Source organism: Amphiprion ocellaris, chromosome 24 (assembly GCF_022539595.1).
Source record: "Amphiprion ocellaris isolate individual 3 ecotype Okinawa chromosome 24, ASM2253959v1, whole genome shotgun sequence".
In the NCBI taxonomy this organism is placed as follows: domain Eukaryota; kingdom Metazoa; phylum Chordata; class Actinopteri; family Pomacentridae; genus Amphiprion; species Amphiprion ocellaris.
Genome location: NC_072789.1, coordinates 9,602,963 through 9,630,654, shown reverse-complemented (window position 1 = coordinate 9,630,654; position 27,692 = coordinate 9,602,963). Strand labels below are relative to the sequence as shown.

At 36.3% G+C, this 27,692-nt stretch overlaps 2 protein-coding genes across 17 annotated transcripts in view; both read right to left on the bottom strand.

Moving 5' to 3' along the window:
* LOC111564002 (inositol polyphosphate-4-phosphatase type I A-like) overlaps window positions 1-11,249 on the bottom strand; it is a 59,618-nt gene extending 48,369 nt beyond the window's left edge. For all 12 annotated transcript variants that reach the window (XM_055008225.1, XM_055008231.1, XM_055008229.1 and 9 more), the window contains exon 1: window positions 11,115-11,249. The gene's annotated coding sequence lies outside the window, so the exon portion shown is untranslated. The remainder of the gene's footprint in view (window positions 1-11,114) is intronic.
* A 2,629-nt stretch (window positions 11,250-13,878) lies between these two features.
* The window catches only part of LOC111563997 (collagen alpha-1(XVIII) chain-like), a 55,210-nt gene continuing 41,396 nt past the window's right edge, over window positions 13,879-27,692 (bottom strand). For 4 of the 5 annotated variants that reach the window (XM_055008259.1, XM_055008255.1, XM_055008258.1 and 1 more), the window contains 25 exons: window positions 27,300-27,365; window positions 27,192-27,218; window positions 26,196-26,294; window positions 26,021-26,056; window positions 25,096-25,182; window positions 24,892-24,924; window positions 24,746-24,778; window positions 24,595-24,654; window positions 23,657-23,734; window positions 23,500-23,535; window positions 23,363-23,416; window positions 21,750-21,821; window positions 21,581-21,646; window positions 21,462-21,492; window positions 21,174-21,224; window positions 21,055-21,089; window positions 20,838-20,954; window positions 20,565-20,712; window positions 19,797-19,861; window positions 19,556-19,684; window positions 18,542-18,574; window positions 17,936-18,463; window positions 17,649-17,846; window positions 17,047-17,156; window positions 13,879-15,914 (listed from right to left, as the gene is read on the bottom strand). In XM_055008259.1, the coding sequence (XP_054864234.1) occupies window positions 15,704-15,914; window positions 17,047-17,156; window positions 17,649-17,846; window positions 17,936-18,463; window positions 18,542-18,574; window positions 19,556-19,684; window positions 19,797-19,861; window positions 20,565-20,712; window positions 20,838-20,954; window positions 21,055-21,089; window positions 21,174-21,224; window positions 21,462-21,492; window positions 21,581-21,646; window positions 21,750-21,821; window positions 23,363-23,416; window positions 23,500-23,535; window positions 23,657-23,734; window positions 24,595-24,654; window positions 24,746-24,778; window positions 24,892-24,924; window positions 25,096-25,182; window positions 26,021-26,056; window positions 26,196-26,294; window positions 27,192-27,218; window positions 27,300-27,365 (2,403 nt within the window). In that variant the 3' untranslated portion in view covers window positions 13,879-15,703. The remainder of the gene's footprint in view (window positions 15,915-17,046; window positions 17,157-17,648; window positions 17,847-17,935; window positions 18,464-18,541; window positions 18,575-19,555; window positions 19,685-19,796; window positions 19,862-20,564; window positions 20,713-20,837; window positions 20,955-21,054; window positions 21,090-21,173; window positions 21,225-21,461; window positions 21,493-21,580; window positions 21,647-21,749; window positions 21,822-23,362; window positions 23,417-23,499; window positions 23,536-23,656; window positions 23,735-24,594; window positions 24,655-24,745; window positions 24,779-24,891; window positions 24,925-25,095; window positions 25,183-26,020; window positions 26,057-26,195; window positions 26,295-27,191; window positions 27,219-27,299; window positions 27,366-27,692) is intronic. The other variant, XM_055008256.1, reaches the window with a different exon arrangement.

Genomic DNA, 27,692 nt, shown 5'->3' with positions numbered 1-27,692 from the left:
AAAACCCCCATCCAGTGCTCACACAAGGGATTTAGGCTTATTAGGCCCATAAAGATCCTTCACAGAGAGCCTGTAGACACTTTGACGTGCTTTTATTGTGAAACAGCAAAACAAAAATCACTCTCAAAGTTTTAACTTTGCATGTACAGTGAAAGAAAACAAAGTTTTTTTGATCGATTTAGTGTTATTTTCACTGATTCTTTTTTTTAATTTGTCAAATTACATACAATACCTAGTAAAATCAGAGGAAAAAAATATATAGAATTAGCATGTTAACTGAAAAAAAAACAAGTTAAAAAAGTTTTATTAATTATTAATAAATTCATTAATTTTTAATTGCAATTAAATGAGAAAAAAAATCACAGATACTATTTGTAAGAAAAGGCATGTAATTATAAAATTGGTGATATTTTGTGTAACTATTATTTGATAGTTTTGCCCTGTCATAATAAAGCATTAATGCAGACATTAATATCCACATCAACAATTTACACATTAACACTAAAAAATGGGACAAACACTCAAATAATGTCCACATTAGAAATCAGTAATCAAATTTTAGAACATAAAATGCATCAAATATTTAGAGTTTTACTTGGAAAAACCTTTTTTTCCAGTTTATTTTATTTACAGTTTTGGCCTGTTTTTTTTTCTTTTTTTTTTTTAGGTTGACATGTAAATTAATGCCTTTTTTCAGTGATTTGTTTTAAAATGTTTGTTTTTTTATTTCACAAAGATTGACTGTTAATAAACAATCAAAAATAAACAAAATAGCTTAAAAAAATTATTATTTTACAGATTTTTACCAGAATGTCTGTATATTCAGGACTGAAATATATTCTAATATAAAATAAATAATTACTTAAAATTTTTTTGAACTTTATGTTGAATTACAAATAATGTCTTGGAAAAATCACAGAAAAAAAGCAATAATTTACACATAAATTGTAAAAAAAATCTAATCGAACCCATCTTTTTACAGCATTTGACTATAAAATTATGACTTTTCTAATGTTTTTAAATCTAGCACCTAAAATGAATAAATAAATAATGATAAATAATAAATAAATAATGACAATACATAATTTTGCAGACAAATCGCTGAAAAAAGGTATTGATTTACGTGTCAACCTAAAAAAATAAAAATTAAAAAAATCAGGTCAAAGCTGTAAATAAAATAAACAGAAAAAATTATTTTCAAAGTAAAACTAAATATTAGATGTATTTTCGGTTCTAAAATTTGAGATTGTTAGTTTATATCAAAGGAAATTGAAGATAATAATTTAAAGTTATTTATCATAATCAGTAACTCACATGAGAACAGCTGGTTGAGGATTTTCTGGACATATTTTCAATCGATCAGATGAGAAATTTCCCTTGATGTTTATTTTAACAGAACAAGCAGCTACTGAGAGCTCATGAGAAAATAATTCATGTTTGTGAGATAAAATCTGAAGTCGCCGATTTGTGAATGAAGTCAGTTTGAAGCCGGTCTCTAACGCTGTTTACATTCGCCTTGCATTGGACTGTCTCTGTATTTATTTCTGTTTTTAGCGTCATCCTCGGGCAGAAAAGACGGATTTGGAGGCTGAAAGTCCAGTTGACCAAGCATGGTGAAACCTCGTCCTCCAGCTTCTTCTCTGCCAGCAGCCTTTTCACACACTGAACACACACTGACACATTTTAATGTGAAAATCTGTCTGTTCGCATTCATCAGACCGACAACACTCTCTGCTTAATTTGGTTCTTCCTTGACACTTTTCAAACAGCACCCAGAAGCAGAAGGAAAACTCCCAAATAAAACAAACATGAACCAAACCAGACGTAAACAAATGAGGGAAAAACATGAGAAATTCTGAATTAATGCTGCAGCTGGAAGTTGATATAGTCGCATCAGATCGAATGTTAGAATCTCTTTCCATTTCTTTTTTCACTTCAGCAAAAAATGTAATTATTTTACACATATTTAAATCCATTTTAAAGAAAAATTATACATAATGAGGACTGAACAAAAATTGTATATTATTTTTAAAAAGTTGTTTTACGGATTCTCTCAGTTTTGTTGAATTACAGACAATAATAAGATTTAAAAAAGTATTAATTTACATATTAACTATCAAAAAGACAGGACGAAGCTGTAAATAATTTAGAATTTTACAAATAGTAGTTTGTTCTTTTACGACGCCTGACTAAAAAACACTTTCTATAATTCATCAAAAAAATGTAATTATTTTACAGATATCTGCAAATATTTGAAAGAAAAATTATATATATGATGGACTTTACAAAAATTGTAAACTATTTATAAACAGTTTTTTAACTGATTGTTTTTGCTTTGTTGAATTACAGAAAATAATACGAAAAAAGCATTCATTTACATATTAACTGTAAAAAACAGGCCAAAAACCGTAAATAATCTGTATTTATACAAGTGGTATTTTGTTCTTTTATAACCACATAACTTTTTTAAATTCAACAAAAAACATTACAAACATAATTTCATTATTTTCATTATTTTCCAGACATATTTAAATGTAAATTATTTTTAAATAGTTTTTTAATTGATATTAGGACTGAAAAAAACATTTTTTTATTCTGTAAAGCTGTTATTTTACAGATTTTCTGTTTCATGGAATTACCACAGTATTACTACTTTGTTTAATTAAAAAATATTCATTTACATGCAAGCTGTAAAAAAAAAAGGGACAAAATTATGAATAATCTGTAGTTTTACTGTAACAAGTCAACAAATCTCTAAATTAAAGATGATTCATTACTGGCTTGTTTATGTCGGTTCATCCACATAATTCCTAATAATAAACATCTCTGTCACTTATCTAAAAAAACAACACCTCAGCTCCGTCATGAACACATCGGGCCTCGTGTTGAGCCAATAACAGAGGTGTCTTCTGTCTCTGCACCCTCTGGGAGCCACATTAGAATAAAGCATGAATAATTTCTTTAGAGGGACGCAGCAGCTGTAGGCCTTTCACATGAAAATGAGCATCGCCTACAGCCACAAACACACCGAGAGAGTTTCTCCCCCTCACTCTCGGCTTCGTCACTCTCAACACACCACCCGCTTTTCTCAGTTTATTCCAGCTGAAGTCTGCAAAAACCACAACCTTTGCAAGACCCTCGTGACGCAAATATCTCTTGAGAAGCTCATTCGTTTCCCACAAACCAAGCTGAAATGTTTCGAACAACGCAATTAGCAAATCAAAAAGGCTGCAGTTTATGATACAGGTTCATCAGTGTGTTTGACCCAGGATTTATTAAGTTTTTGTACTATTATTCCTTCATGTAACTTGACTACACAATGAGGAATCTAATATTTTGTCATTGGAATAATTTAATCTTCAGGAGTACGGACTATATTTACACAGTCGAAGCTTTTGTGGTCTTCTTGTCATCTTTTGTGTCGTTTAAAAATGTAGTAAGTACATGTTGGAAGCATGACGCATTCTATATTCTTTAGAAGTGCAGGACTTCATATTCCAGAGAAAAATGAGGCAACAGTGAGCAAAAATGTCTCAGGAACAATAAAAAACCCACCCGGAAATTGCCGTTTGGAGTTCAGAGGGTCAAATTATATCACAAATAATGTCCACAAAACTGAAACCACATAAGATGCAGCCTTTCACCAAACTGCTGCTGACAGCGAAGGAGGTTATAAAAGCACAGAAAAAAACTCAGTGTGTGAAACTGCCTGCGGCTCAAGTTAGCATCACTTCCTTCTGCTGTTTCAGGAAGTGTCTTAAAACAGACAGCCTGGCCGACAGCAGCGACCTTCAACAAACTATTTTACACAAGAACGACCAGAATCAAAAACACTAAACACAACCAGTGGCATTAAAATATAAACGTATCATAAACATGATCACAATCTCTACCCTAAAGCAAACTTACAAGTAGTCCGTTAAATACAAGAAACCAACAAAATGTCCACGGTCTAAAAATACACTGATCCTCACACGCACAACACTGAGTCAAGAGAAACTCAAATTCCAAGACGCCTTTTTTGCTCCGGTTGCATTTTGACTCACTGTGGGTTCATTTCTCACTGCAAAATAAAGCACTTCAATGCAAACAAAACAACCATGAAGAAGTAGAACTTAGAAATGTCTTTTGTGCAGTACGACACAGTTAGAGGACACAAAGCACTAAAAAATATGAGTGACATTTTTAATCATTTATTTTACAAAACTCTATCTACATGCACATATTTTGTTCTAGTACCAATAGATGTTGCCGACACTGGAAAATGTGATATTTTCCTGCTTAGATTTTGAATTTGTTCCCACAGTTGTTTACTACTTGCTCTGTATAAATACAGCCTGCAGTTCAGCCAAAAAAATAATTTTTTGTCATGTCACTGTTGGCTACAGCGCAGAATTTTATTTTATTTTTTTACAGAATCTGGTTCAAGCAAATAGTTTATTTTTGTTGAATTTGGCGTGACTGTCAACATCACAATCATACTGTTCAGTTTGGTGAAGTTTTCCAATGGAAGAGCATGTTACAGATGAGTAGTTAAAGGACCGCTGGAAAATTCAAAATCTGACTATTCTGTCTGTTTTTAAAGTTTCTGTCTCTCATAAATGGTGCAATTTAGACGACTTTTTAAAGACAACAAGCCTTCGATTATCTGTTTGGAAATAAAATGAGTCAAGTTTGGGGGAAAAAAAATTGAGCCAGTTGCCAGAAAATCTGAGAAACCTATGAGTCAAATCACCGGACAATGGATTTAGAAGCTATTACCTTAACATTTAAATGTTTTTTCTCTAATATCATAAGTGATTACATGTTTGTGTGAACATTCCCAACAAATTTTACAGGAAATTGTGAGCATCGAATTCATTTGCTGCTTTATGGTGAATTTATATGCACCAATTTGTTCATTTTAATTATTTATGTGTGGGAAAATGTCCTTCACTTCTTTCATGTTTTATTGAGGAGACGTGTTCAAGATATTGAGTCGGGGAATTGAACCAATAGTGTCTGAAAGTTGATCATAATCTCTCTTTCACAACATTACGGACAGTGATAAAAAAAATTTGAGGCATACTGATCTGTTTTATGCAGAGGAATAAAGTCAGAATATCCTAAATAACTGGCAAAGTAAAAACTGAAAGTTAAACGTCTCCAACAACCACAAGAAATCAAAGAAGAAATGGCCAAAGAGGAATAGATTTCCCAGCATAAGCCTCTTGCTCGGTGCAGTTGGGGGATTTCTGGCTGCTGAGTCAAAGCGAACATGTGGAGAGTGACCGAAGGTGGGTGGATTTTAACACTTAAACCGAGCTGAGATGATACAAGCTTCTTCTGTGGTCAAACAACCAGTCTGTTGCGTCTGAAGAGGAGACGTCGAAAGCAGAAGTGAGCTAGCTGGGTCGGCTAATAGTCTTACTTTGACGAAAAACTGCACCGATTCCTGCAACATGAAGGAAGTAATCGATGCTGACTGTGAACAGAAAGATTACTATCAGTTCATTAAACTTATGACAGAGACAAGACTCTCAAAATAACTGTAAGGTTCCTTTCTTATAAAATCAAGGATGTGGTGGCTTTAATCTTCATCCAATCCCAAGATCTTTATATTTGATGATGAAAATTTGGCTGCTGGGTGAATTTTAAATCAACCAAAATCCAGCGAATTTCGCTGGATTGTAGTTGATTTTTTCCCGAATGTCCTTAAAGAAACATTTTTTTTAAACATCTTTTTTCCATCAAAAAAAGTTCAAAAATTTCCCAAAAATGTTGAAAATGTGTAAGTTTTCACTGTGAAAATATATTTTTTTCCCCACATTTTCAAACTTTAAAACGGGTCAGTTTGACCTGCAGGACGACATGAGGGTTAAGTCACTCTTAGCTTGCTTCAGCACATTTTCCAAGCCCATGCCCTTTTTTCTCCCTTCCTCCAGCAACTCTGCACTGTATTAGCTTTAAAACATGATAGAAATCTCTTCATCTAAAGCCAGATTTGTCCTACCACCTTCCACTTTTCATGCCTCGGTGCAGCATTGTTCATTTTCTCCTGCAAATGTAGCTACAGTCCAGCAAGATGTGGGAAAGATAAGCAGTTAGCATCTCGAGCATGATGCTGCATTTCTGCGCTCAGGGCAGAAAGTCGGCGTGTTTGCTTGACATCGGTGTTTAAGGGTGATGCCGGCAGAACAGCGTCTCCACACATACCCGTCTGCTGCCGATGGATGTAAACAAGCTGCAGACAGCATCACTGCAGCTGCTCTTCCTCCCTCTTCCTCATCCCTTTACTCCCTCAGCTTGCTGCTGCTTCACTAACATTAACTCTTTGTCTGCCAAGTCTGCAGCAAAAACAGCATCGACTATTCAGGTTTCTGGGCATTTAGTCACATTTTCATTCACTGTGGGCTCATTTTTCCACTGCAATAGAAAGTCCTGCACCTCTGTGGAAACAGCACAACTATGCCTAGAAGAAAAGACAAATGTCCTCTGTGTTGCATCAAGCAGCTACACATAGTTTACTCAGATTTTTACAACCTCTACAAACTTTTTCCACTCTACTCTGCTCATCAGCTGTAGAAAGATGCCTCACAATGCTGAAGGTATCTTCCAACTTGCTCCTCTATATATTGCTTTTGAGTCACGCTGCTTTATTTTATTGAGCCAGTATCACTTTTAGTCACAGCTGAGTCACTAATAGCTTCGCAGTTCCATCGAGGACCACAAAGTCTTTCATTTTTACAGAATCTGGTTAAAGCAAACAGTTTATTTTTGGTAAATTTTAAATGATACATGTACAATTAAGTCGTTTTTATGAAATATTTCATTTTTAAGCTGATATTTGGTCGTTTTTCCTGACAGAAACATACATGACACATGATACGTTCAAACCCCGCTGGAAAGTTGACCATCCAACCATTCTTAATACATCACTTTAGGCGCTGGAAAATCATGTTTTTCAGCTATTTTTGACATTTTATTTACCAAGACAATAGGAGAGAAGCTGTCTACTACGAGTATCAACCCTACAGCTACAACTAACGGTTATTTTCACTATCAACTATTGTGTTTATTATTGTCTTGATTAACTGGTGAGTTGTCTGGTCTCTAAAACATCAGAAAATTCAGAAAAATGTCAGTTTTTCTAAAAAGTCCAGGATGACAAATGTTTTGTCCAAAACCTACAAATATTCAGCTTCCTGTCTTCGGGAAAAAATTATTCAACTTTACAGAGGTGGAATCAGACAATACTGATATTTCTTTTCTAGAAAATTTAACAGTTGACAACTAATGAATTAATTTAATAATCTTTGAAACTCCTGTACTAATAATGTCCTTTAACAGCTGCCTTACTTTTATAAATGGTGATACAAAACATAGCCTAACAAAGTTATCAAAACACAAGCGGAAGAAGCCAAAGAAAAATAATCTAAAACAAGAGTAAAATATTAACAGAAATCAGGAACCATCTAAACAAATTTTAAAAAATCAGTAAAAACGATTTCAAATCTTCCAAAAAATTTGTTATTTAGATAAAGTCACAGTGTTTATGAGGTTAAGACTACAGAAATTATAGTAAAATACTAAGATATGATAAAGAAAAGCAGGTAATCTTTACATCTGAGAGGCTGTTTTACATTCATCTTTTGTCAGTAAATGAATCAAAAACACCTTGCAGTCACATTTTTTCCAGCACTAAAAGCCTCGACGCAGATATCTTTTGCAGTGTGGAGCAAGTTCGTCCATGCAGAAGCCGTGGGGAGATAAATCACGTTTTGCGCCACGCTCGGTGTGTGTGGTTCTGTCTCTTGTTTTTGATGCTTCTCCGTTTTCCCCGACGCTCATCAATTATTAAAGCGACTGTCGCACGAGAGGCTCGGTCGGACCGAATCGCCTCAGTACATGAGCACTTCAACCATACGTGTCCATCTGAGCATGAAACAGCAGCAAAGACACACAACATCCTTCTCAGTGTTTACATGTGGAGCAAAGACGTCTGAGGAGGTTTTATAACCTAATATCACAGAGCAGGAATATAATGTAAGACAGGAAAAAAAAAAGTCAAATTGTTCAATTGTTTACATTTTTTGAGATTTAGGTATTGTTAAAGAAGTATATAAGTTGGTTCAGTCATTTTTTTTCAAGTTCTGCACTTTATTTTCAGATTTACAGTTATATAAAAAGTTATTTATTAATAAATCTGGTCAAAATGTTTTTGAACCGTACTGAATTTATTTGACTTTATGGTCAGTTATTGATTACATGAAGACACTAATAAAACTACCAGGTTACATCAACAGATATCACACTAATTCAGTTAGACATTATGGTGTTCTGGACTTTTGCTTTTATACATTTTCTGTGACTGAACCTCTTTGAATTTTTGTTGAATATACCTCTGATGTAGATCATGAGTGATTCAGGCACATGAAAAAACATCACAGATTTTTCAGCTAATGTTATTGTAACATATAAATGTATTTATTTTTTTTGATATTTTTCCAATTTTCCCCCTTTTGTTAAAACTGTAGATAATATAAAGTATTACCTTATATGTAAAAAAAAAAAAAGAAGAAGAAGAAGAAAAAAGTTAAAACTGCACATCAAAAATTTACATTTTGAAGGGGACCCTTTAGTGAGGATCATAATAGAGGAATAGTTTTGTTGTAAAAATGACATTTAGTTAAGAGGAACAGTTGGTTTTGTTGGTTTGTTCTATCCCTTTTTTTCCCAATTTTTTATGTGTGTATGAGTCTGTGTATATATCTATATCTGCAATAAAAATAAAAATACAGTTGAAGAGAAATCTGTATTTTTAAAAATAGTGCAATGTGTGACAGTTACACACTTTTACTGTGTTTACATCAGAAAAAATATTATTTACAAACACTTTCACGATTTTTTTTAACGCTACAGTATTCGACTTTTTCTAGCACCCATGCTGCTACATTTTTATGTTTTTTTCCCCAACATAATTCTTTATTCTCTTACTTGTTCTTATCTCTGGGTTGTGGAGCAGCTCCTCCGCCTGCTCATCTGCATTGTGTAACCACCTTTCAGTAAAATCTGTTTTGGTGAAGAGGGTGACGCAGCTCATTACCATCCCGCTCCTCTTTATTATTTAACAAATATCATTATGTAATCCCCCTCCTCCATCTATGACAGGCAGTAAGACGGCAGCCGGCGGCGGACGTCTGCTGGCAGCGGCTGCACACGTGCCGAATGCAAGACGAAGATGAATCAACAGGATTCAGGCTGAGTGGGAAGATGTAATGAGTCACAAACAAAGATGTGACGGAGACGGAGGACAGCGCCGACCACGTGGCAGCAAATCACATCACGGCTCGTCAATACGCCTCAGACGCAGTCAATAACTCGTCTTACCGAAGCCGACGAATAAACACGCTTCGCCCTTCATGTCAAACCTGCTCAGTCAAAGCAAACAAACACTCACTGCTTCCAAAATGTGCAAATCTGCTCCTGTTATTTGTCAAACTCAATTTATTCAGGTGTCAGATTGTTGGTAAGTCAGAAAAAGCAACTTGGATGTGTCATAACAGGCGTTTTCCCTCTATTTTCTGACATTTTAGAGACAAAACAATAATCTAACTAAACCAGCATAACAGTAAAATTCATCATAACTGGTTATTTTGCATTAAGACATTTGTCTCATGTTTTTTTTTCGTTTTGTTTCTCATTTTTGTCATTTTGGGTTTCCATTTTGTCTCACGTGTGTTTTTTGTCTTATTTTTGGCGTTCTGTGTCTCATTTTTGTAATATTTTGTCTTGTTTTTGTTGTTTTTGTCTGACTTTAGTTGTTTTGATCATAAAGTAGAATACTATATTGTTCAGTTCCAGACATGACTAAATCATTTGTTCCTTTGTAGATATTCTCTGATCTCTAAGTTGTAATGTGTAAATGATAAACTGAGGCATAATGTTTTTGAGATTGAATATATTTTTCTGAAGAAATTTCAGTTTGTTCATAACTCTTTGTAAAAAGACAGTTTATTAAATGTGAACATTTTCAGAATGTACTTTTTTCCATGAAAACAAAGGGAAATTAGGGGGTCGTGGTTATTTATAGGTTCTTATGCTCTGATTTTAGTGGTCCGCCCCAGTTCAGATCAAACTGGGCTGAATGTGGCCCCTGAACTAAAATGAGTTTGACACGCCTGCTTTAGATGATTTTGTTACCCCATCTGAGTGAGAGACACACCTGTGTTGATAGGCTCCGTAAACAAAATGAACGTGTCTTAACTTTATGGTCACCTATTCAATCTCAAACCAGCTAGACAAGTTAATAGTTTTCTGGCACCAGAACAGAAGCAGAACCTTCAGCTGCCTCCTCCAGTGTCCGTCTTTGTTTTTAATCACACATTTCACCCAGATTTACCCTCTAGGCCTCACTTTGAAGCAGGTCAGTCTCCTCCTGCGTCCCAAAAGAGCATCATCAGCTCTGAAACCAGCGTCCAGCTGACCTTGACTCCTGCAACAGTGAAACTCTAAACCAGCAGCAGGACTGCAGTGGACCATGAGGACCACATGCACGAACACACACTCAGCACATGTGCACATCACAGTCAGCATCCTGCTACAAACACACAGTCAAATCTGCATGAGTGTGTCATAAAACGAGCTCGTCCAACCGTGACATAGCAATAAAGGCTGAGTGTTTACAGTCCCAGGCTTCAGGAAAACGCACCTTTTCCTCGCTAAGTTACGTAACAGAGGCAGTAGTAGGGTTTGTTCTCCGACTGACATCCTCAACACACCTTAACACACTTTAACACGTTCTGTCACTGCAGCTAATTCACATTATCTGATATAACCACAGATATAGCCAATTATTCTGTTATATTCACTGTCCCGTGCTGCTCCTCTACGCCTGACGTGAGGCTGCTGTGTCCCACTGCGTGTAGTTTGTTACTTCCACACAGAAAACATCAACGAAACTCTGCCTTTTTCAGGGAAATGCGCAAAAAACTAACTACAGCCTCCGTTTCTCAACTTGTCGCTTACAGTATAAACAGTGACAAAGCCGCAGCAGTTAGCTAACAACAGCCTAAAAAAACGTCATTTCCAAGCGTAATTTGAATTAAAATCCACCGTGAACAAGCTCCACTTACCAGTTTGGTTGAGAGTCGTTGTAAAATATCCGTTTATGGGCAGAAAAAGCCAACTGTTGTGCGGCGTTCCTCCCGAAACTGCCGCACTGTTTCTCCCGCTGTGTCTTCTGGCTGCAGCCGCAGCGGAGACTACCGCTGGCCACGCCCCCTACGTAATGACGCAGAGACGTCATCACGTATGCTCGAAAGAACGCAGCACGCAGTTTTTCAAAACAAGAAAAAATATTTGGTTTATTTTGATGATTATTAATTTATATTTTTTTTAAATAATTATTTGTTTTATTATGAAGAAATTTAAAAAATATTAACTAGTAAAATTATCATTATTAGTAGTAGTAGTAGCAGTAGTAGTAGTTGTAATAGTATTGTTCTTCTTATAATTATTATTATTATTATTATTATTATTATTATTATTGTTATTACACAATAAAAACACAAGAACAAACAGGTAAATTGTTAGAAGCTGGTGGGAAAAAGTTGCAAATAAATTCATAAATAAATTAAATCAAATGTATCAAAACCCAACTAAAAATTCAAATTCTGCTTTGTTAAAAAAAAAAAAAGTAACCCAATTTTAACATCATGGCAGGGCTGGTTTGACCTAAATAATTACCGGGAACTCTGGGTTTCTCATTTGACACCACCTAGTAAGTGAAATTAACTCTCCTGCTGGGTTAAATATTAATCATTGACTCAGTTATTTCCTGTTTTATTGCCTTCCTATTTTCAAATGTACAACATAATATTTACAGCTTGTTTATGTCCACATATGAACAAGTTATTATGTGTGAATGCAAATGTACCACTGTAAGCCCTGCAGCACAACGGTGACTCCTGATTACATTAACGAAACTGGAGCTACACATTGTAATTTATAATCTGTGGAACTATTTGATGCTGAGATCAGAACCCCTCAGAGAAGGTACAGCATTTAACACTAACAGTAATATTTATACTAATTTATAAGATATAATATTGTAGGTTTTTATAATAATATTAAAAACAGATGCATTTGTGAAATAAATCTTTGGGCCCTAATCATAACATTTAAAATAGTCAGGTAAATGTTTATTTAATATAATATTGTAGGGTTTTAGCTTTAATATTTTTATATTACTCTGTTAATTTTTTAAATATGTAATATTGTAGGTTCTTTGCTTATATTTTATATCTGGTAAGTTAGTATTAAATATAATATTGTGGCGTTTAAACATTAATATTTAAATTAGTCAGCTAACAAAACTGAAACAAAACTTAAATGAGTCAAGTAAATGTATAAAATATATTAGGTATTAGGGCTCCTAAAATTATCATTTAATTAATATCGCAACATTGAAATTAATACTGTATTGATACCTTGTTGATTTGACCGATAGCACCACCTACTGGGCACTTTCGCAAACATACCTCATTCATTCAATTCTTAGCTTGTTTGCTGATAAAATTGAGTCACAGCCAGAGTTTGTCAGTCCAGCTCCAGATAATAATTAACTACAGCCAGCATATTAATTAATCCTTCATAAGATGGTAAAAGCATGAAATGATCTCTGTCTGTCACTATATTAAGCAACAGCCTTCAGTGTGAATGTTTAACTCAGTTTTACAGTTTTAATGATGTTAATAAAGTTGCAGGTATTTCAACTAGTTTAAATTAAAGGTTCAGCAGTGAAACTACATTTTCCTCATAGTTAGTCTTTTCATTCTCACATTTTTTGTGTGATGTTGAGACATTTAGTATTTTTGATGTAGGATTATTCTGCACTCCTTTACCTCATCTACTCTGCCTCCTGTCCAGCCTGTATGAAGTTAAATCAATACACAGATTAAATCCAGCACAGAAAATTTTAAATATCTTGGTCCAGTAGGATTAGGCCTGATTTAAACTTGTTTGTGTTCACAAAATGATCTGAAAATGTTCAGCTTCTGTCTTTAATTGAAGATGCACCTAACAGTTCAACAAGGGAGATCCCTAATTAGTCATTTAACTTATCATTTTTACTATTTATTTTAATTGACTGCTCTGCCTTGTTTCCTTATGTCCTGCTTGATTGTCTGTTTTGGCATGTTTTGACTGTCAAAGCACTCTGTGAACGCTGTTGTATAATAAAACTATCATTATAAAAAAAGTGGAAAAGCGCTGCTTTTTGACATAATGAAAGACGTGCTTTTTCACATTTTGAAGCCGTAAAATACAAGGTTTCTTTGATTTCAAACCAGACCAACACAGAAGATCATTTGATAACTTTCACTCATTGAACAGTTGACTGAAATATGCTGGTGGGGCCAGTGAGTGGCCAGATATGGTGGTATCAAAAGCCAAAAAACTCTGCTTTTTATGTAAAAAGTGTCATTTTTTTAGGCTTTTGATGGCTTAAAATACGTTTCCTGGATTTCAAACCAGACCAACACAGCAGGTTGTTGGGAAACGAAAACAGTTTACCAAAATATGATTCTGAAAACATTGTAGGAAAGAAATAATCCTGAGTCTGTCTTCATTGTCAGTCCTAAAGAGCTTCTTGATTTTTAAGCGCTGTTTTGTTCATAAGGGATGTAAGTTGCTTTTTTGACATTTGCTAGAACTTAGAACTGTATTTATGTCATTTTTATGCTGTTTTAACTAAAGTAAATGATCATTAAACTTCTTTCTTGACTGCAAATAAGCAGAAAAACCCACTTTACCTTAAATATCTCTACATTCTCTGTTCATCTCTAAATTAATGTTGATATAAAGTCAGTTAAAGACACCATCAGATGAAAGCTTCACTCACGATTTCCACACAGGTTTATTCAGCGAGATGCAGAAGAGACTCTGTTAGTACATCGACCCTCCATAAAGCCTGAACAGTGCACAACACATCTATGGCTGAATCCTCGTCACATTTCTGCACATTTTAACTGCACGTCCTTCGCATGTCCTCGTCTGGACACACCGAGTGTTGTTCTCTGTGAATGCAAACATTATAGGTGAAGTAGAAAAACAAAAAGCACGGCTTATAAAAAATAAATATCCCTTTTGTTATTGCTAAAAATACGATCTGAAAACATCTTCCCTAGTAGCAAAAATGAAAAGGATGTTACTGAAGTGCTGTGGCTTACATCGGAGTAAAAGAGAAGTTAAAAAACACACATTTCACATATAAAAACTTTTATATTAATCATCAGAATATTTCATCCTAGTATCTATTTTCCACTGCAGCCCTGACAAACACTGTATATAAAGGTAACTGTGGTATATAAAACATTGGAAATCATCTAATTTCAATCATTATTAACACTGCTTTTCAGGTACTTGAGGTGTAAAAGCCATTAAAAGTCAACAATTTCTAGTGGTTTATCCCCCCAATCGCTCACGGTGTTTCCTCACAAAGATCAAGGAGGAGTTTTGCTGTTGTGGTTGACACAGGATTGAAAAATGGCAATTTAACAGCAGCTTGTGTGTTTTAGTTACACTCCAGTCACTTGTTGGATCTTTAAATTAACTCTAAAACCCTCAAAAACTCTTCTACTGCTGCTGGATTTAACAGATTTTTAATCTTTCGATTTATATTTCGGTTTAACATAGAAGCCTTATAAACACCGAAGTAACAAATAGATCAGTCTAGGGAGGCATGAAATGCTTTAAAATCCTCTTTGTTGTGCATTTATCAGAATATTTCTTCATCCAGCAGGTCAGAGGAGTCTTTGAGAATTCTGAAAAAAAATATTTGTAGTGCTGATAATCAATAATAAACATTTAAAAACTCAGAAGAACCAACAAATGTGCAAGAACTTTCAGGTGCGAGACAAAAACTCACTGCAGGTCACGAAAACATCCCAATTTGGAGATAGAAGTTGGTTAAAAAACAGTCAGTTTGAAAGATTTTTCTTTCAGAGTTAAACCTGAACTTATCTTGCTAACCTCACATCTGAACTCCGTGAGATCATCTACGAAAGTTGATGCCATTATGCAAGAGAACTGATTGAGATGTTTGAGGAGATGCTTCTGCATGTGTTCATCTGTGATCTTGAACATGGTGTGCAGGGTAAGGCGTCATAGTCCTGGGAATCTGGAGTTAAACCTGAAGTTATCTTGCTAACCTTAAATCCTGCTTTGTAATACGGAACTTCTTTGTTATTCTAGGTAACAGAGGTCTGGACTAGATGGAGCAACCAGGACGAAGCCCTGTTAAATTCTTCTAGAATCAGTTTTCAACTCTGTGAAAACCACAACTGCATTAAGATTTTGGCTTAAATTCAACTCGGGCTAACACAAACTGGGCTTCACTAGCTGGACCCCAGCATGCCAATCTTATTTATATCAGCGCTGTAGCTTCCGCTAGCTGACGAGTCGCAAACAGCAAAGAAATGACAACAAAGCTGCTCTTCTGGAAACCTTTTCCGGCCACCTCCACTCCGGCTAAGTTACTGTCGGTCACCTGAGCTTCACGTACATGAGGGGTGATCCTGTGTAGCACCGTATACGAAGGGCTAACAAACACAAACTAACTATCCATTAACACAAATCCTATTTACAGAGCACCACAGACAGTGGAACGACAGACTGAAGTGTGTGTGGGCCACGGCTCGCCCGGCGTTGTGTTTCTGCGCGTCTATCTCTTGGCGATGTAGCTGTTCTCGATGCACAGCACGATGTAGGAGCTGGAGCAGCTGCTGGAACTCTGCTGCAGCAGGCCACCGCCGCCCTGCAGCGGCGACGCCATGCCGGTCAGCGCCCGGTCGCCCACCCGCCACGTCTCGCAGAAGCTGTCGACGTGTCGCTGGCCGCCGCTGGTGGAGCCGTGCCACATCGTCTTCTCTGGCCTGTTAGAAGAGAAGGTTTAGTGACTTTACAAATTTTAAACTGTAAAATCAACCAGCGTGTTTCAAAGGCCTGTTATCTTTAAAAAAAGATGGCCGAAACTACACCATTTATCAGAGCCAGAAACTGTAAAAACAGGAAGGATGGTTGGATTTTCAACTTTCCCAAAGTTCTTGAACTAATCACCAACTCCAATCATTTTATCCTACATGTCTGATTTATAGAATCGGCAATATTACACCACTTATCAAAGCAAGTAACTGTGAAAACTGACAAATTTTAAATCTGTAATGTGCTGTTTAGTCATAAAACTTACCCAAATCTAAGCCTTAAATGACTTTACATTTCATTTTCTATTCAAACATTCCACCAAAATAAATAATTTGCTCTAATCAAATTCTGTACAAAGCTAAAAATTCTGTCATCCACCTCTAAACCAAAAAGTGACTCAGCTGCAACTAAAAGTCATGTGACAAAAATCCTGGAACTTGTTGAACTGCAGACAGTGTAGGTCGAGGACGTGGTAAACTGAGGACCTCCTGTAGCATGTATGAAATGTTATTTTATTTATCAGTATTGGTAACAGTGTTGTTAACTTTCACTGATATTTAGCAACCTATTATAATAAAAAAAAAAAGTTATTTGTGCTATTAAATTCGAACCAATGAGTTAGAAAGGCAATTTAAGGCAAATTTTAAAAATTGCCAAAATTACACAATTTTCAGCCAGAATCTGTGAAAATAAGAGAGAATCCTCACATTTATAACTTTCTGAAGGTATTAATTATGTGTGATGAGATATTTCATTAAAATCATACTAAAATTAACCAAAAAATAAACTTTTTGCATTCATCAGATTCTGTGAAAAACAAAAAGTCTTTGCTCCTGAACACCAAAACCTGCCAGGGAGTTTGAAAGGCATATTATATTTCATCAAAATCATCTTATTCTACATGTCTCATTTAAAATTTTGACAAAAATAAGCTATTAGCATTCACCAGATCCTGTAAAAGAACTAAAAATTCTGTGCTTCCCTACACAACCAACATGTGTAAAGTGCAAAAAACAACCAGAAACTGCTGTTACTTCTTACAGATGCTGTGAAATTGTTATTTACGCTGCTGCTTTTTCTCACCATGCGCTGTCGTTGAGAACATCCCTGCCATCAAAGGAGTAGATGGGCACGCCGTCCTTCATTCTGCCATCATTAAAGATGGCATCCCAGCTGTCGAACAGAACCTCGTCCTGAAGAAGACGACACAAGGAGATCAAAAACTGGAGCTACGACTTTTCATGACTTTATTTTCATATTTTAACTCACTCATCAGAAGCTATTTAATCTGCTTGTCCAATATTGCAGATTCAGAAATAACAGTGAAAATTTCTGTTGTTTATCTTGAATAGTTCCTGAGATGTTGTTCAAACAGCGTCAAATTTCACTGTGAGAACAAACCTGCTCAAAGTGTTGAGGCAATTAAAATTTTTAAAAAAAGGCAATAATAACTTGATAAATCAAACTAAAATATCACAGATACCACTTTAAATGTTCAGAGTTTATGATCAAAAAGTTTCAAGTAAATCAGAGATGGTTAACATGAGGCCCCCCATGATGCCCCCCTTACTTTGTGACTCTTTCAAAGTAAAAGCCTCACCTTTCAGAGAGAAAACACATTTGTTTCAAGATGTCATGCACAGGAAGGTAGATTTTTGGAGTGATATGAATGTTTGCTCGACTACCTTCAGGTTGACTATGGGCAGACTGTCCCGGTCAGCCTTTCGGACGATGCTTTGGAGATCCTGCAGTCTGGCGGACAAGAACGCCCTAAAAGTTCCCTTCATCCCGATGGCCTGAGCCTGAGTGAAGCACATGAAATCTGCCCCCCGGATGCCCCTCATGGCGCCGGTCTGAGGGCTGTTCAGGGCCACCAGGTGGAGCTGTGGACGGTGACAAACATTTGCTACACCTACCGACAACATCATCTACCTAAGCTGGAGTTTCACAGGAGTGAAGAGGTGTTTCTTACCCCTGGTCCGGAGGTGTGACGGTGCGCCGGTGTCTGAGGTACCGGCGGAGGCGGTCTTCGTGCGGGGGTAACCGGGTAGCGGCTCTCCGGGACAGAGTACCTCCCGTCTGGCTGGTTTAATCGGTCGCTGTAGCTCGGGAACCTGGGATCTGTTGGCGCCGGGTACCGAGGATCCGGCTGGTATCGTGGGTCAGGTTGAGGTTGAGGCTGCTCCGGCTGGTACCGAGGATCCGGCTGGTAACGGGGGTCAGGGTTAGGTTGTTCCGGCTGGTATCGAGGATCCGGGTAAGGCTGTTCTGGCTGGTATCGAGGATCCGGGTAAGGCTGTTCTGGCTGGTATCGAGGGTCGGGGTAAGGCTGTTCTGGCTGGTATCGGGGGTCTGGGTAAGGCTGTTCCGGCTGAGGCTGGGGCTCTACTGGACTCTCAGGTTGCCTATTGTGGGTGGAGGTTCCGGGGTTGTTGTGGTGGTGGTCGTCCGGGTAGTACGGGACGACCGGAGGAGGCTCCACTGCTGCAACCTCGTTACCCTGGAAACACAATGAGTTAAAATGTACTGAAACAGGAAGTTTTATATTCTTAAGAGACAAATGAAGAATTACACTCACGTCCTCAATGGGCAAAGGGATGTAGCTGCCGAGCTGCAAAATAAAGAAGAAAACCGCATTAATACACATGGAAAAGTACTGATGCCAAAGGGAAACTAGACATAGTTCAGATGATCCTGGTAGTAAATGTGTGTAAAAGGATCCTTTCATCGTCGATAACTTGTTCTGACCAACCGGCTGATAAGAGGCTTTAAAGTTTACCCAGAATGCACTTTTTAAACAGAAAACAGACACACATCCAAGGTGCCAATGATAGTTTCTATGACTCTCTGTCATACTGATATATCCCATAATACTGATGCTCACAGTTGGTTAAAAATGTCTTTTTGTGGCCATTTTGTGTTCCTTTGTGGTTGTTTTGTGCTCCTTTGTAGTTGTTTTGAGTTCTTTTGTGGTTGTTTTGTGTGTGTTTGTGGTTGTTCTGTGTCTCTTCATGGTTATTTTGTGTTCCTTTGTGGTTGTTTTTGTCTCTGTAGTTGTTTTGTGTCTCTTTGTGGTAGTTTTATGTGTCTTTGTGGTTGTTTTGTGTCCGAGGTTATTTTGGGTTCCTTTGTAGTTGTTTTGTGTCTCTTTGTGGTAGTTTTGTGTGTCTTTGTGGTTGTTTTGTGTCTGAGGTTATTTTGTGTTCCTTTGTGGTTGTTTTGTGTCTCTTTGTGGTTGTTTTTGTCTCCTTACAGTCATTTTGTGATTGCTCCCTATCTCTTTGCAATAATTTGTCCTTTCACAAATTTCTTTATAAATATCCACCTTATATGCAAATTTTTCTAGAAATGTGATGATTTGAAACAACCCTAAAATCAATTCTGATGAATTCTCATTTCTTGAGTGTAGAAAACTTTGTGCGATGTAACAGTTCACATAATGAGACATCTCACTATGTCTAAACCCAAGCAAAACATGAAAATTTCCTGTCACAATGCGATACTGGTTCATTTTTCATTTTTTTGTGTAAATACACAAAGAAATCCATAATAAACAAGCTCATTCAGGTTCAGCATTAAGATAAACGTTCACCTGCACTTGACGAACTCCATCTCTAACCCGCAGGTAGAGGTCAGTTTGCTCGATAACGTAGACCAGAGAGCCTTCAGGTTGTCTCCTCGCTGTGGCCGCCATGGTTTCATAAGACCTCAGCACTGTCACCTGCAAACACAAAGACACTCTAAACAATGCTGCACAGCCTAAACATGTTTTCTTTTGTATTTAATGACAGATAACAAAGAAATAAAGCTGAAAGTGTGGAAGGTTCACTCACCCCTGAGGAGTGTCCAGGTAGTCCAGGAGCTCCAGGTGGTCCCGGGGGTCCAGGAATACTGATGGCTGTCATTTAAATACAGTCAGAGGAGCTTAAAGGAAACTTAAATATAATGCAAACAAGACTGGTTTTCTACGTAGAAAGGTGGAGGATTATTTTTCAATGTGCTCCTCATTGGTTTGTAATAAACATGGAAGAGATAGATCATATTTAAATCACCCCACCTTCCTTAGAAAAGGAAAACCACCCATAGGTTTGAACAGCATGTTATCTTCGAGAAAAAAACAAAACAAAACTGCACCATTTATCAGTCAAAAAACAGAAAAAATAGTTGGGTTCTCAACTTTCCGATAGTTCTTGAACTAATCACCAAATTTAAGCTAAAATAACTTTATGTCATAATTAGAAATTGGCAATTTTACACATTTTTTTCAGTGAAAACAGAAAAAAGACACATTTACAACTTTCAAAATGGTCCATTAATGTGTCACATGTTACAGTTCAATTGAAAAATATGAACAAAGATAACCCTAAAATTGGGATATTTCATGAAAATTAATTTATTCTATGTCTTATTTAAAAATTCACCAAAAATAAACAGTTTCAGATTCTTTTAAAAAACATTATTCTAGAGGTGCAGGACTTCATGTTGCAGTGAAAAATGAGCCCACAGTGAGCAAAAACGCGATTGGAGCAAAAAAATGGCCAGAAATTTGGATGTCCAGAGGGCTAATCTTGAATATTTGGGGTCTTTTTAACATAACTCACTCTGTGTTCCCCTGTGAGTCCCGGACAGTGATGGTCCTGGAGGTCCAGGAGGCCCTGGTGGTCCAGGCTGCCCGTCGTAGCCTCTTCCCGGGGGTCCAGGTGGTCCCTGAGGGCCTGGTGGGCCGATGATGGCGTCGCCTCGAGGTCCCTGATGAGAGGACAGAGTCTTATTTACAGCATTTTTAAAGCAGGATGCCGTATTTTAAAAAGCATAGATTATATAGTTGAATGAAAGCAGTGAATCCTGAGGTTTAATTCTGTTATTTTTCTTACTGGAGGTCCAGGAGGTCCAGGTGCTCCGACTCCGCTGCCTCCATAGCGAGGGTCATAATATCCTCCACCTGGCTCTCCTTTCTCTCCCTTCAAGCCCACGTCACCTTTCAGCTGATACTGGACAGATAAAACAACACACAAGCAAGTGATACAGATTTAAACACTTTAATGACAACAATAAGCCATAAAATTACAATCATGGGGAAACAAAGTTTACCTTCAGAGTGTAAATGTCAACATTTGACCCGAAACCTGGAGTAGAAAGAGAAAATGTTGCTGTAAAAACATTCACTTTCAGGGTTTTTTCCAGCAGTTAAGTGCATAAAGTGGTGCTACCTGGAATGTCAAGAGTCCCTGGTGGTCCTTGATCTCCTTTCTCTCCTTTAGCTGTAAACAACAACAAATTAAACACCAACAGATTCACTTTTAACCATTTCATCTCATAGGAAATATGAGAATTCTTGTTAGATGAAGCAAGAGCAGCTAAACAGAGCCATGCTAGTGGTTTCCAAAGTTTATGCTTCAAATAATTTTATAAATACTTGCTATACTTTTACAGCTTTTTGTTTGTTTTACAGTTTTTGACTGTATCCCACCATTTTGTAACAGGAGCCAACAACTCACCTGGATAATACCTGGAATAATCATCATATCCCTGCAATATAAAAGAAAGTCAGTTATGAATGTACCAGTTTAATTTTAAGGCAACCAGTAAAAACACTGGGACAGGAAAATCGACTCACTCTGGCTCCATCGACGGGAATCTGAGGTCCAGGAGGTCCAGGAGGACCCGGAGGACCCGGAGGACCCTGAGACACAACAAATATCCATCACTGCTGTTATTCTGACCATAAAAGCTGCACAAATTCAGAAATAAATGAATTCAGGCTCTGAAAACTCTGCAGCACTCACAGGGTAACCATATCCAGATCCACCGCCTGAATCTCCCTTTTCTCCTTTGACGCCGTTTAGTCCTGGTCGACCCTGAAATAAAAGACTCACATTTAAATCCTGTGAAGTCAAACGTTATGTTTCTTCTCATTTTAGACTCCTTACTTGGGATTTTACAGCTTAAAACACATTTACATATAAATGGAAACACCCACTAGAACAAAACAGAATCGATAATAGTCACATTCAAACATTACTATACTTACAATATTGTGCATAGTTCAATGTTTTGTATTCGTCTTTTAACACCAACTGGTTTGTTTTTTGTTTTGTCGCTTTTATTCTTAATTACGTTTTTCTACCGGTTAGTGTTTATGCACCAAAACACCCTGTCAAAATAATCGTATGTGAAAACCTACTAGGCCATAAAACAGATTCTGATTCCCTCAGAGTGATTCTGAGTTTAGCTTTAAATCATCGATGTGCTAGGATCAAATTTTAGTCAAGGATGCCACAAAAACGAATACCAAAATTCTGAAAACGTGACGATTCTCACTTTATACGAAACCAAACATGTTGAACGACAACTGAAATGAAGGTGGAGCAACAGCTTGTGGAGATACTTTGCCTTCAAATAGTATTATCGTTATAATAATGATATTATTTATTCTGTGTTTAAAAAAATCCTAAAAAATATAACGTTTGAATCTAACTAGATTCTTTCAAAAACCAAAAATTCTGTGTTCCTTGTCGCAACTGAGAAGCCATTAGTGACCCAACTGCTGCCAACAGTTACACCTCAAAAATTCATCCTTAACTGAGATGTCAAAAAGTGTGATAAGGCAACAACCACTACTGTTCAGTCTGTCAAATTCAAAGGTTGGTGTCAGGAATCGAGGAATTTTATTAGTGTTTCTACCAAATTTCTGGTGTTACATTACAGATAATATCTAGTAAAATCCCACAAAAAAGTATTAATTTAGACAGTGTAAACAAAGAATATCTCTATCTTCATATTCTTCATTTTACACTGTAAATAACATCCACATAAAAAATACAAATAAGTAGTTCCTTCTTTTGCAAAACTTGACAGTAATACTACACAAATTTTACTATATTCAAATTTGCAAAATATTATTTTGCCTATTTTTGCCCTTATTTGTAATAAAAATTATGTCTACTAAGGATTTGAATGGTCCATCATTTTTTTAAAATAATGTCTTATCGACTTTTGCTGTTTTATTAAATTACGGATAATATTGGAATTCTAATATCTACTAAATTCACAGAAAAAAAAGTATTAATTTGACTCAGAAACCCAGCTAGCAGCTATGCTAACAGCCTGGCTTCAGGGACAGTTGGTTTGTTTATCGGTCCATCACAAACTATACCTCAACAACTGGTTCTTTAACTGTAAAAATTGTTGTTTCTTCTCTTGATGGTAGCTGTCGATCCTCCTCTGATCACAACAATGATCCTCTACATGAAACTGGGATCATTCAGGTGCTGATTGCGTCAGAATCTGATATTTTATTCTCTGCTCCAGTTTGAAATCCACGGAGAAATCGCAAATGTGCACCAACCAATATTCACAAAAATAATTCTGTATTTATAATTTGACACTTCTTACTCACCGGTCTTCCTGGAAAACCAATCTCCCCCTTCAGACCTGAAGGACCATTTGGACCCTGGAGGAAAAAGCACATGTGAGCTAAATATGCTAACCTGATTCAAGCCGATCAACTGTAAAGTCATAAAAAGAGCTACATACTGGAGGTCCCTCTGGGCCGGGGAGTCCTGGGTCGCCCTGCAAACATCACACATTTACTGCATTTCTTGGAAGACATTTAGCCAACAGGTAAATTTCCACACATATAATTCAAATTGTGATGCAAAAATGCTAAATTATTGTAAAGAGATTCATTTACTGGCTTTCCTTGCAGGCCTCCGAGGTACAAAGGCCTCCCATCAGGCCCCATGATGATGCCTGGTTCTCCTTTTTCTCCCTGCACAAAACATTCACACAAAAGCTACTGAAAAATCATTCATTCAGAGGATTTTTGAGCATATAATCTCAACTAAAGGTAAAATTCAAAGAGAAGATCAACACAAAGCGCTAAAAGTTCCCTGAAAATTTAATGAAGCAAAATTTTAAAATAAAACAAGTCTCTAAAAAGGTGAAACTTCCCCAGTGATTCATTCCAATAAGTTTTGTAAAAATGTAGTTTACATGTGCAAATGAGGTGTTCTCTCTTTAAATATGTGCTATTTTTCATTCATTTTCAGAGCAGAAATGTGAATATTGGATAAAAGCTGCTGCTTGTTTCATTTTGTACATAACAGTTAAAATTTTATGGCTTTTATCACTTTTTAAATCAGAAAATAGTGAAAAATTATACTAAAAACATTATGTTTTTAAGTAAACAAATGTTCCAAATCAGGTTGTGAATAACATACAAACAGAAACCAGTCAAAGTCGGTAAGAATAAGCTTGATAAATTGAACATTGCTCTGTTAAATAAACCACACTGGAAGAGAGGAGCACATAATGTTGTTAAACTCACACAATTTTAATTAAATATTTTAATTATTATTATTATAACAAAACAAGAGTAATAATAATGCAGAAAAATGTATCAAAATTAATAAGCTAGTAGTAGTCATGATAATAATAACAACAATAAGGTAATTTTATTCAGCTTAACTTGAATTCAGTAGAGATTCTCATCATTTAAATAGACATACAGAGCTTTCATCAAATTTGGCTCTCTTTGCAGTGCACTGTCCTGCACAAAAAGATCCAGAATATGCAAGTTTTAGTGCATGCAATGCTAAAATACATTAATTAAAACATGGATTATCCTACCTTAGGTGCATATCCTGGAGGACCTGACTCCCCTTTGTCTCCTTTTGGACCAATAGGCCCCTAAATTAAAACACATAATACATTCATTTACCACTGCTTTCTCGAATCAGTTGGATTTTACCAAATTGAACTGTGTGATATTGATATTTACCGGGAATCCTGCTCGACCTGGAATACCTCTTTCCTGAAGACGAGAGAATAATAACGCATTAAAAAGAGATAAAGTATCATTTCTGCTTGTTAAAGTGACTACAGTTTAGTGAGTTTATGGTGAGATCCGTTAGTTCGTCGACTCACCTGCCCCTCTTCGTTCCAATAAACGTCGTTATACTACAGCGAGACAAAGTTAGGTCAGTTAGTACGAAGGTGAACAAACAATCCAAAAGGCTGTGACCGTTAGTGAATGAGTTCAGTTTAGTCGATGAGTGATTTGGTGATAAGCTGTGGTGTATGAGGTTAATGTAATTTGACGTATTAATAGTCCTGCATTTACAGACTCACATCTGCTGTTGGCTGGTGCACAATCTGTCCTGGAGGTCCGGGAGGCCCTGGAGGTCCAGGTGGTCCACCATCTCGTCCTGGTAGACCCTGAATCACAAATGGGCATAAATCAGTCAGAAAACCAGCAAAAATACAGCAGATTTGCATCCAGGACATTAAGAAAACACTGCAATATGGTCTTAGTGACCAGTTCTACCACTTAAATTGTTACAATAGGAAGATGGGTTCGGATTATATGAATCTGCATAGACTATTATATATTAAACTAAAGAAGAATGTTTTTAGATTAGATTTTAGGATGCATCTTGATAAACAACTTCACCATACTGGTAGTTCAAGTTAAACTAAAATGAGAAATTTGGATTCGGAGGTCATTTTTTTCTATCAGAACCTGTAGTATAGAAGTTTTATAATCTATCTTTAAATGATCAATAGTTATTATTATTATTATTATTATTACTATATAACAACTGATAAAACTTGCTTACAAGGTCCATTTAGTACTGGTGGTTCAGGAGCTACACATGGTGATGAAGTTCCTATGAAATGATTAAAAGCTCCTAAACATCTACCAAAAAGATCTTGAGGTAAGACTGATGTCATCCAAGAATTAGAAATGAATTTAGAAACAAATTTTAATGGAAATGTCAAGAAATCCATAATGACTGAGCAAATTCCTCTTGATGAACATCACATACAACTGAAAACTCTGGAACAGCTGCTAAATAGCCCTTAAGGTGAGATGTTCTTGTAAGCTGTTGTTTTCTACATCAGTAATGAAACATGATTTGAACTCCATTGTGAAAAATATTTATCTCCCATTTTATCAGATACAGTGTTAATTTGACATTGCACCAAAAAATATATTCAATTAAGCGTAAAAACAAAACGTAAAGTACATATATGTACTTTGCAGTAAACTCACCATCTCTCCTTTCTCTCCTCTGTCGCCCTTTTCACCCTAAACAATGAACACAAGGTCTTATCACTGCAAAAAATATTACCAGGTGTAATGCTACAATACAATATGGAGATTATATGAAGATTTTGTAAACATGAAGAGTAACTTTACAACAAAATCACATTTACTGGATCAATACCTGCTGTCCAGGGAATCCATCCAGACCTGGTATACCAGGTGGTCCTCGTGGTCCTTCTGATCCTTTGTTTCCATGGTTACCTGGTAAACCTGGTTTACCCTAGCAACCATTGGTAAAGCAAATATGGCAAATAATAAACAAAAGGTTGATAAACAATCAAGAAATCTACCACAAATATTCTCAATAATACATAGATTGACAGGAAGATCTGTTTACTTCTAGTAATATAACTTTATATTTGTGGAGCTTTAATGCAGTGTCCCATTGACTTTTGTAGACTTTTTTTCTTAAATAGAACTTAAAAAATGCTGACAAAAACAATGCAAAATAAATGGACTACATCTTGTGTACGTGTAAACAGACTGTATATGTGTACTGTTTTATTTCATACATTGTATTTGTGTTTTCCAATTGTTCTTCTGTCATATTATGTTTACATTTTTAGACGCCCTAGTGTCCTATTCTTGATATTTGGATTCGTGATAGCGTTTTTCAAGACCATTGCATTGTCTCTTTGACTTTAATAGTCTATACTACATCTTCAAGTAAAAAGAAGTTTCTAAAATACTGAAATACTTTTGCAAATTTCAAGTTTTCAGTGTCTACATATATATTAAATACCATCATGTGCATAGAATTGAACACTGCAATCAGAAAACTACACAATGCATCAATAATAAGCATGGAAAACAGACATGGTCCTGAAATACAACCTTGAGGTACACCTTTTTGTCTAATTCACCTTTGTACTTGATAAATTTATACATGAGCTTTTATACCCTATCAATATCAAAAAAATAAAATGAACGCCGAGCCAGTCTGCAAAAATGAATACTTTTCGCACTTTTCCTGTGCAACTTGAATTGATGTTTACTGGTAATCTACTTGAAGAAATCTAAAAATGTGAGAAGATTTATTTAATTCTGCAATAGCCTTGATGAACATTAAGAGAGTAGCAACATTAGCAGTGATATATAGGGTGTTAGCAGTACTTACAGGGAGACCTGCAATGCCAGGTGGACCCTAGACACATGATAGGAGACAGAATGAGATAAAGAATATGCAGCACTGTGAGTAAAGTAAATACAACCCCCAGCTCGTTACCTGTGGTCCAGGTGGGCCTCCAACTCCAGGCCCGCCATTAAACACCTCATATCCGTTTTCTTCGTTCTGTATGGAGAGGATTTAAAATACAAACAGTGATATAAAAAGGAGCTTATTATCCATTCATATATCCATACAAGCAGCCAAAACCAGACATGTCATGATTTTTGTCCACTACATGCAATATGCTATACTGTATTATAGCTACATCCACAATAATATGTTTCTTTTTAAAATGAAAATAATCTTAGGTAACCTCACTGGTTGTTAGCATCCCAAATTCAGCGTTGTTTTCATATTTACTGTTTTAAGATCAAGATCAACGTTTTAATGAAAATTTAGGGAAAGTGTAATGCATTTCAGTGTATTTTTTTTTGTAGCTGACCCATTGTA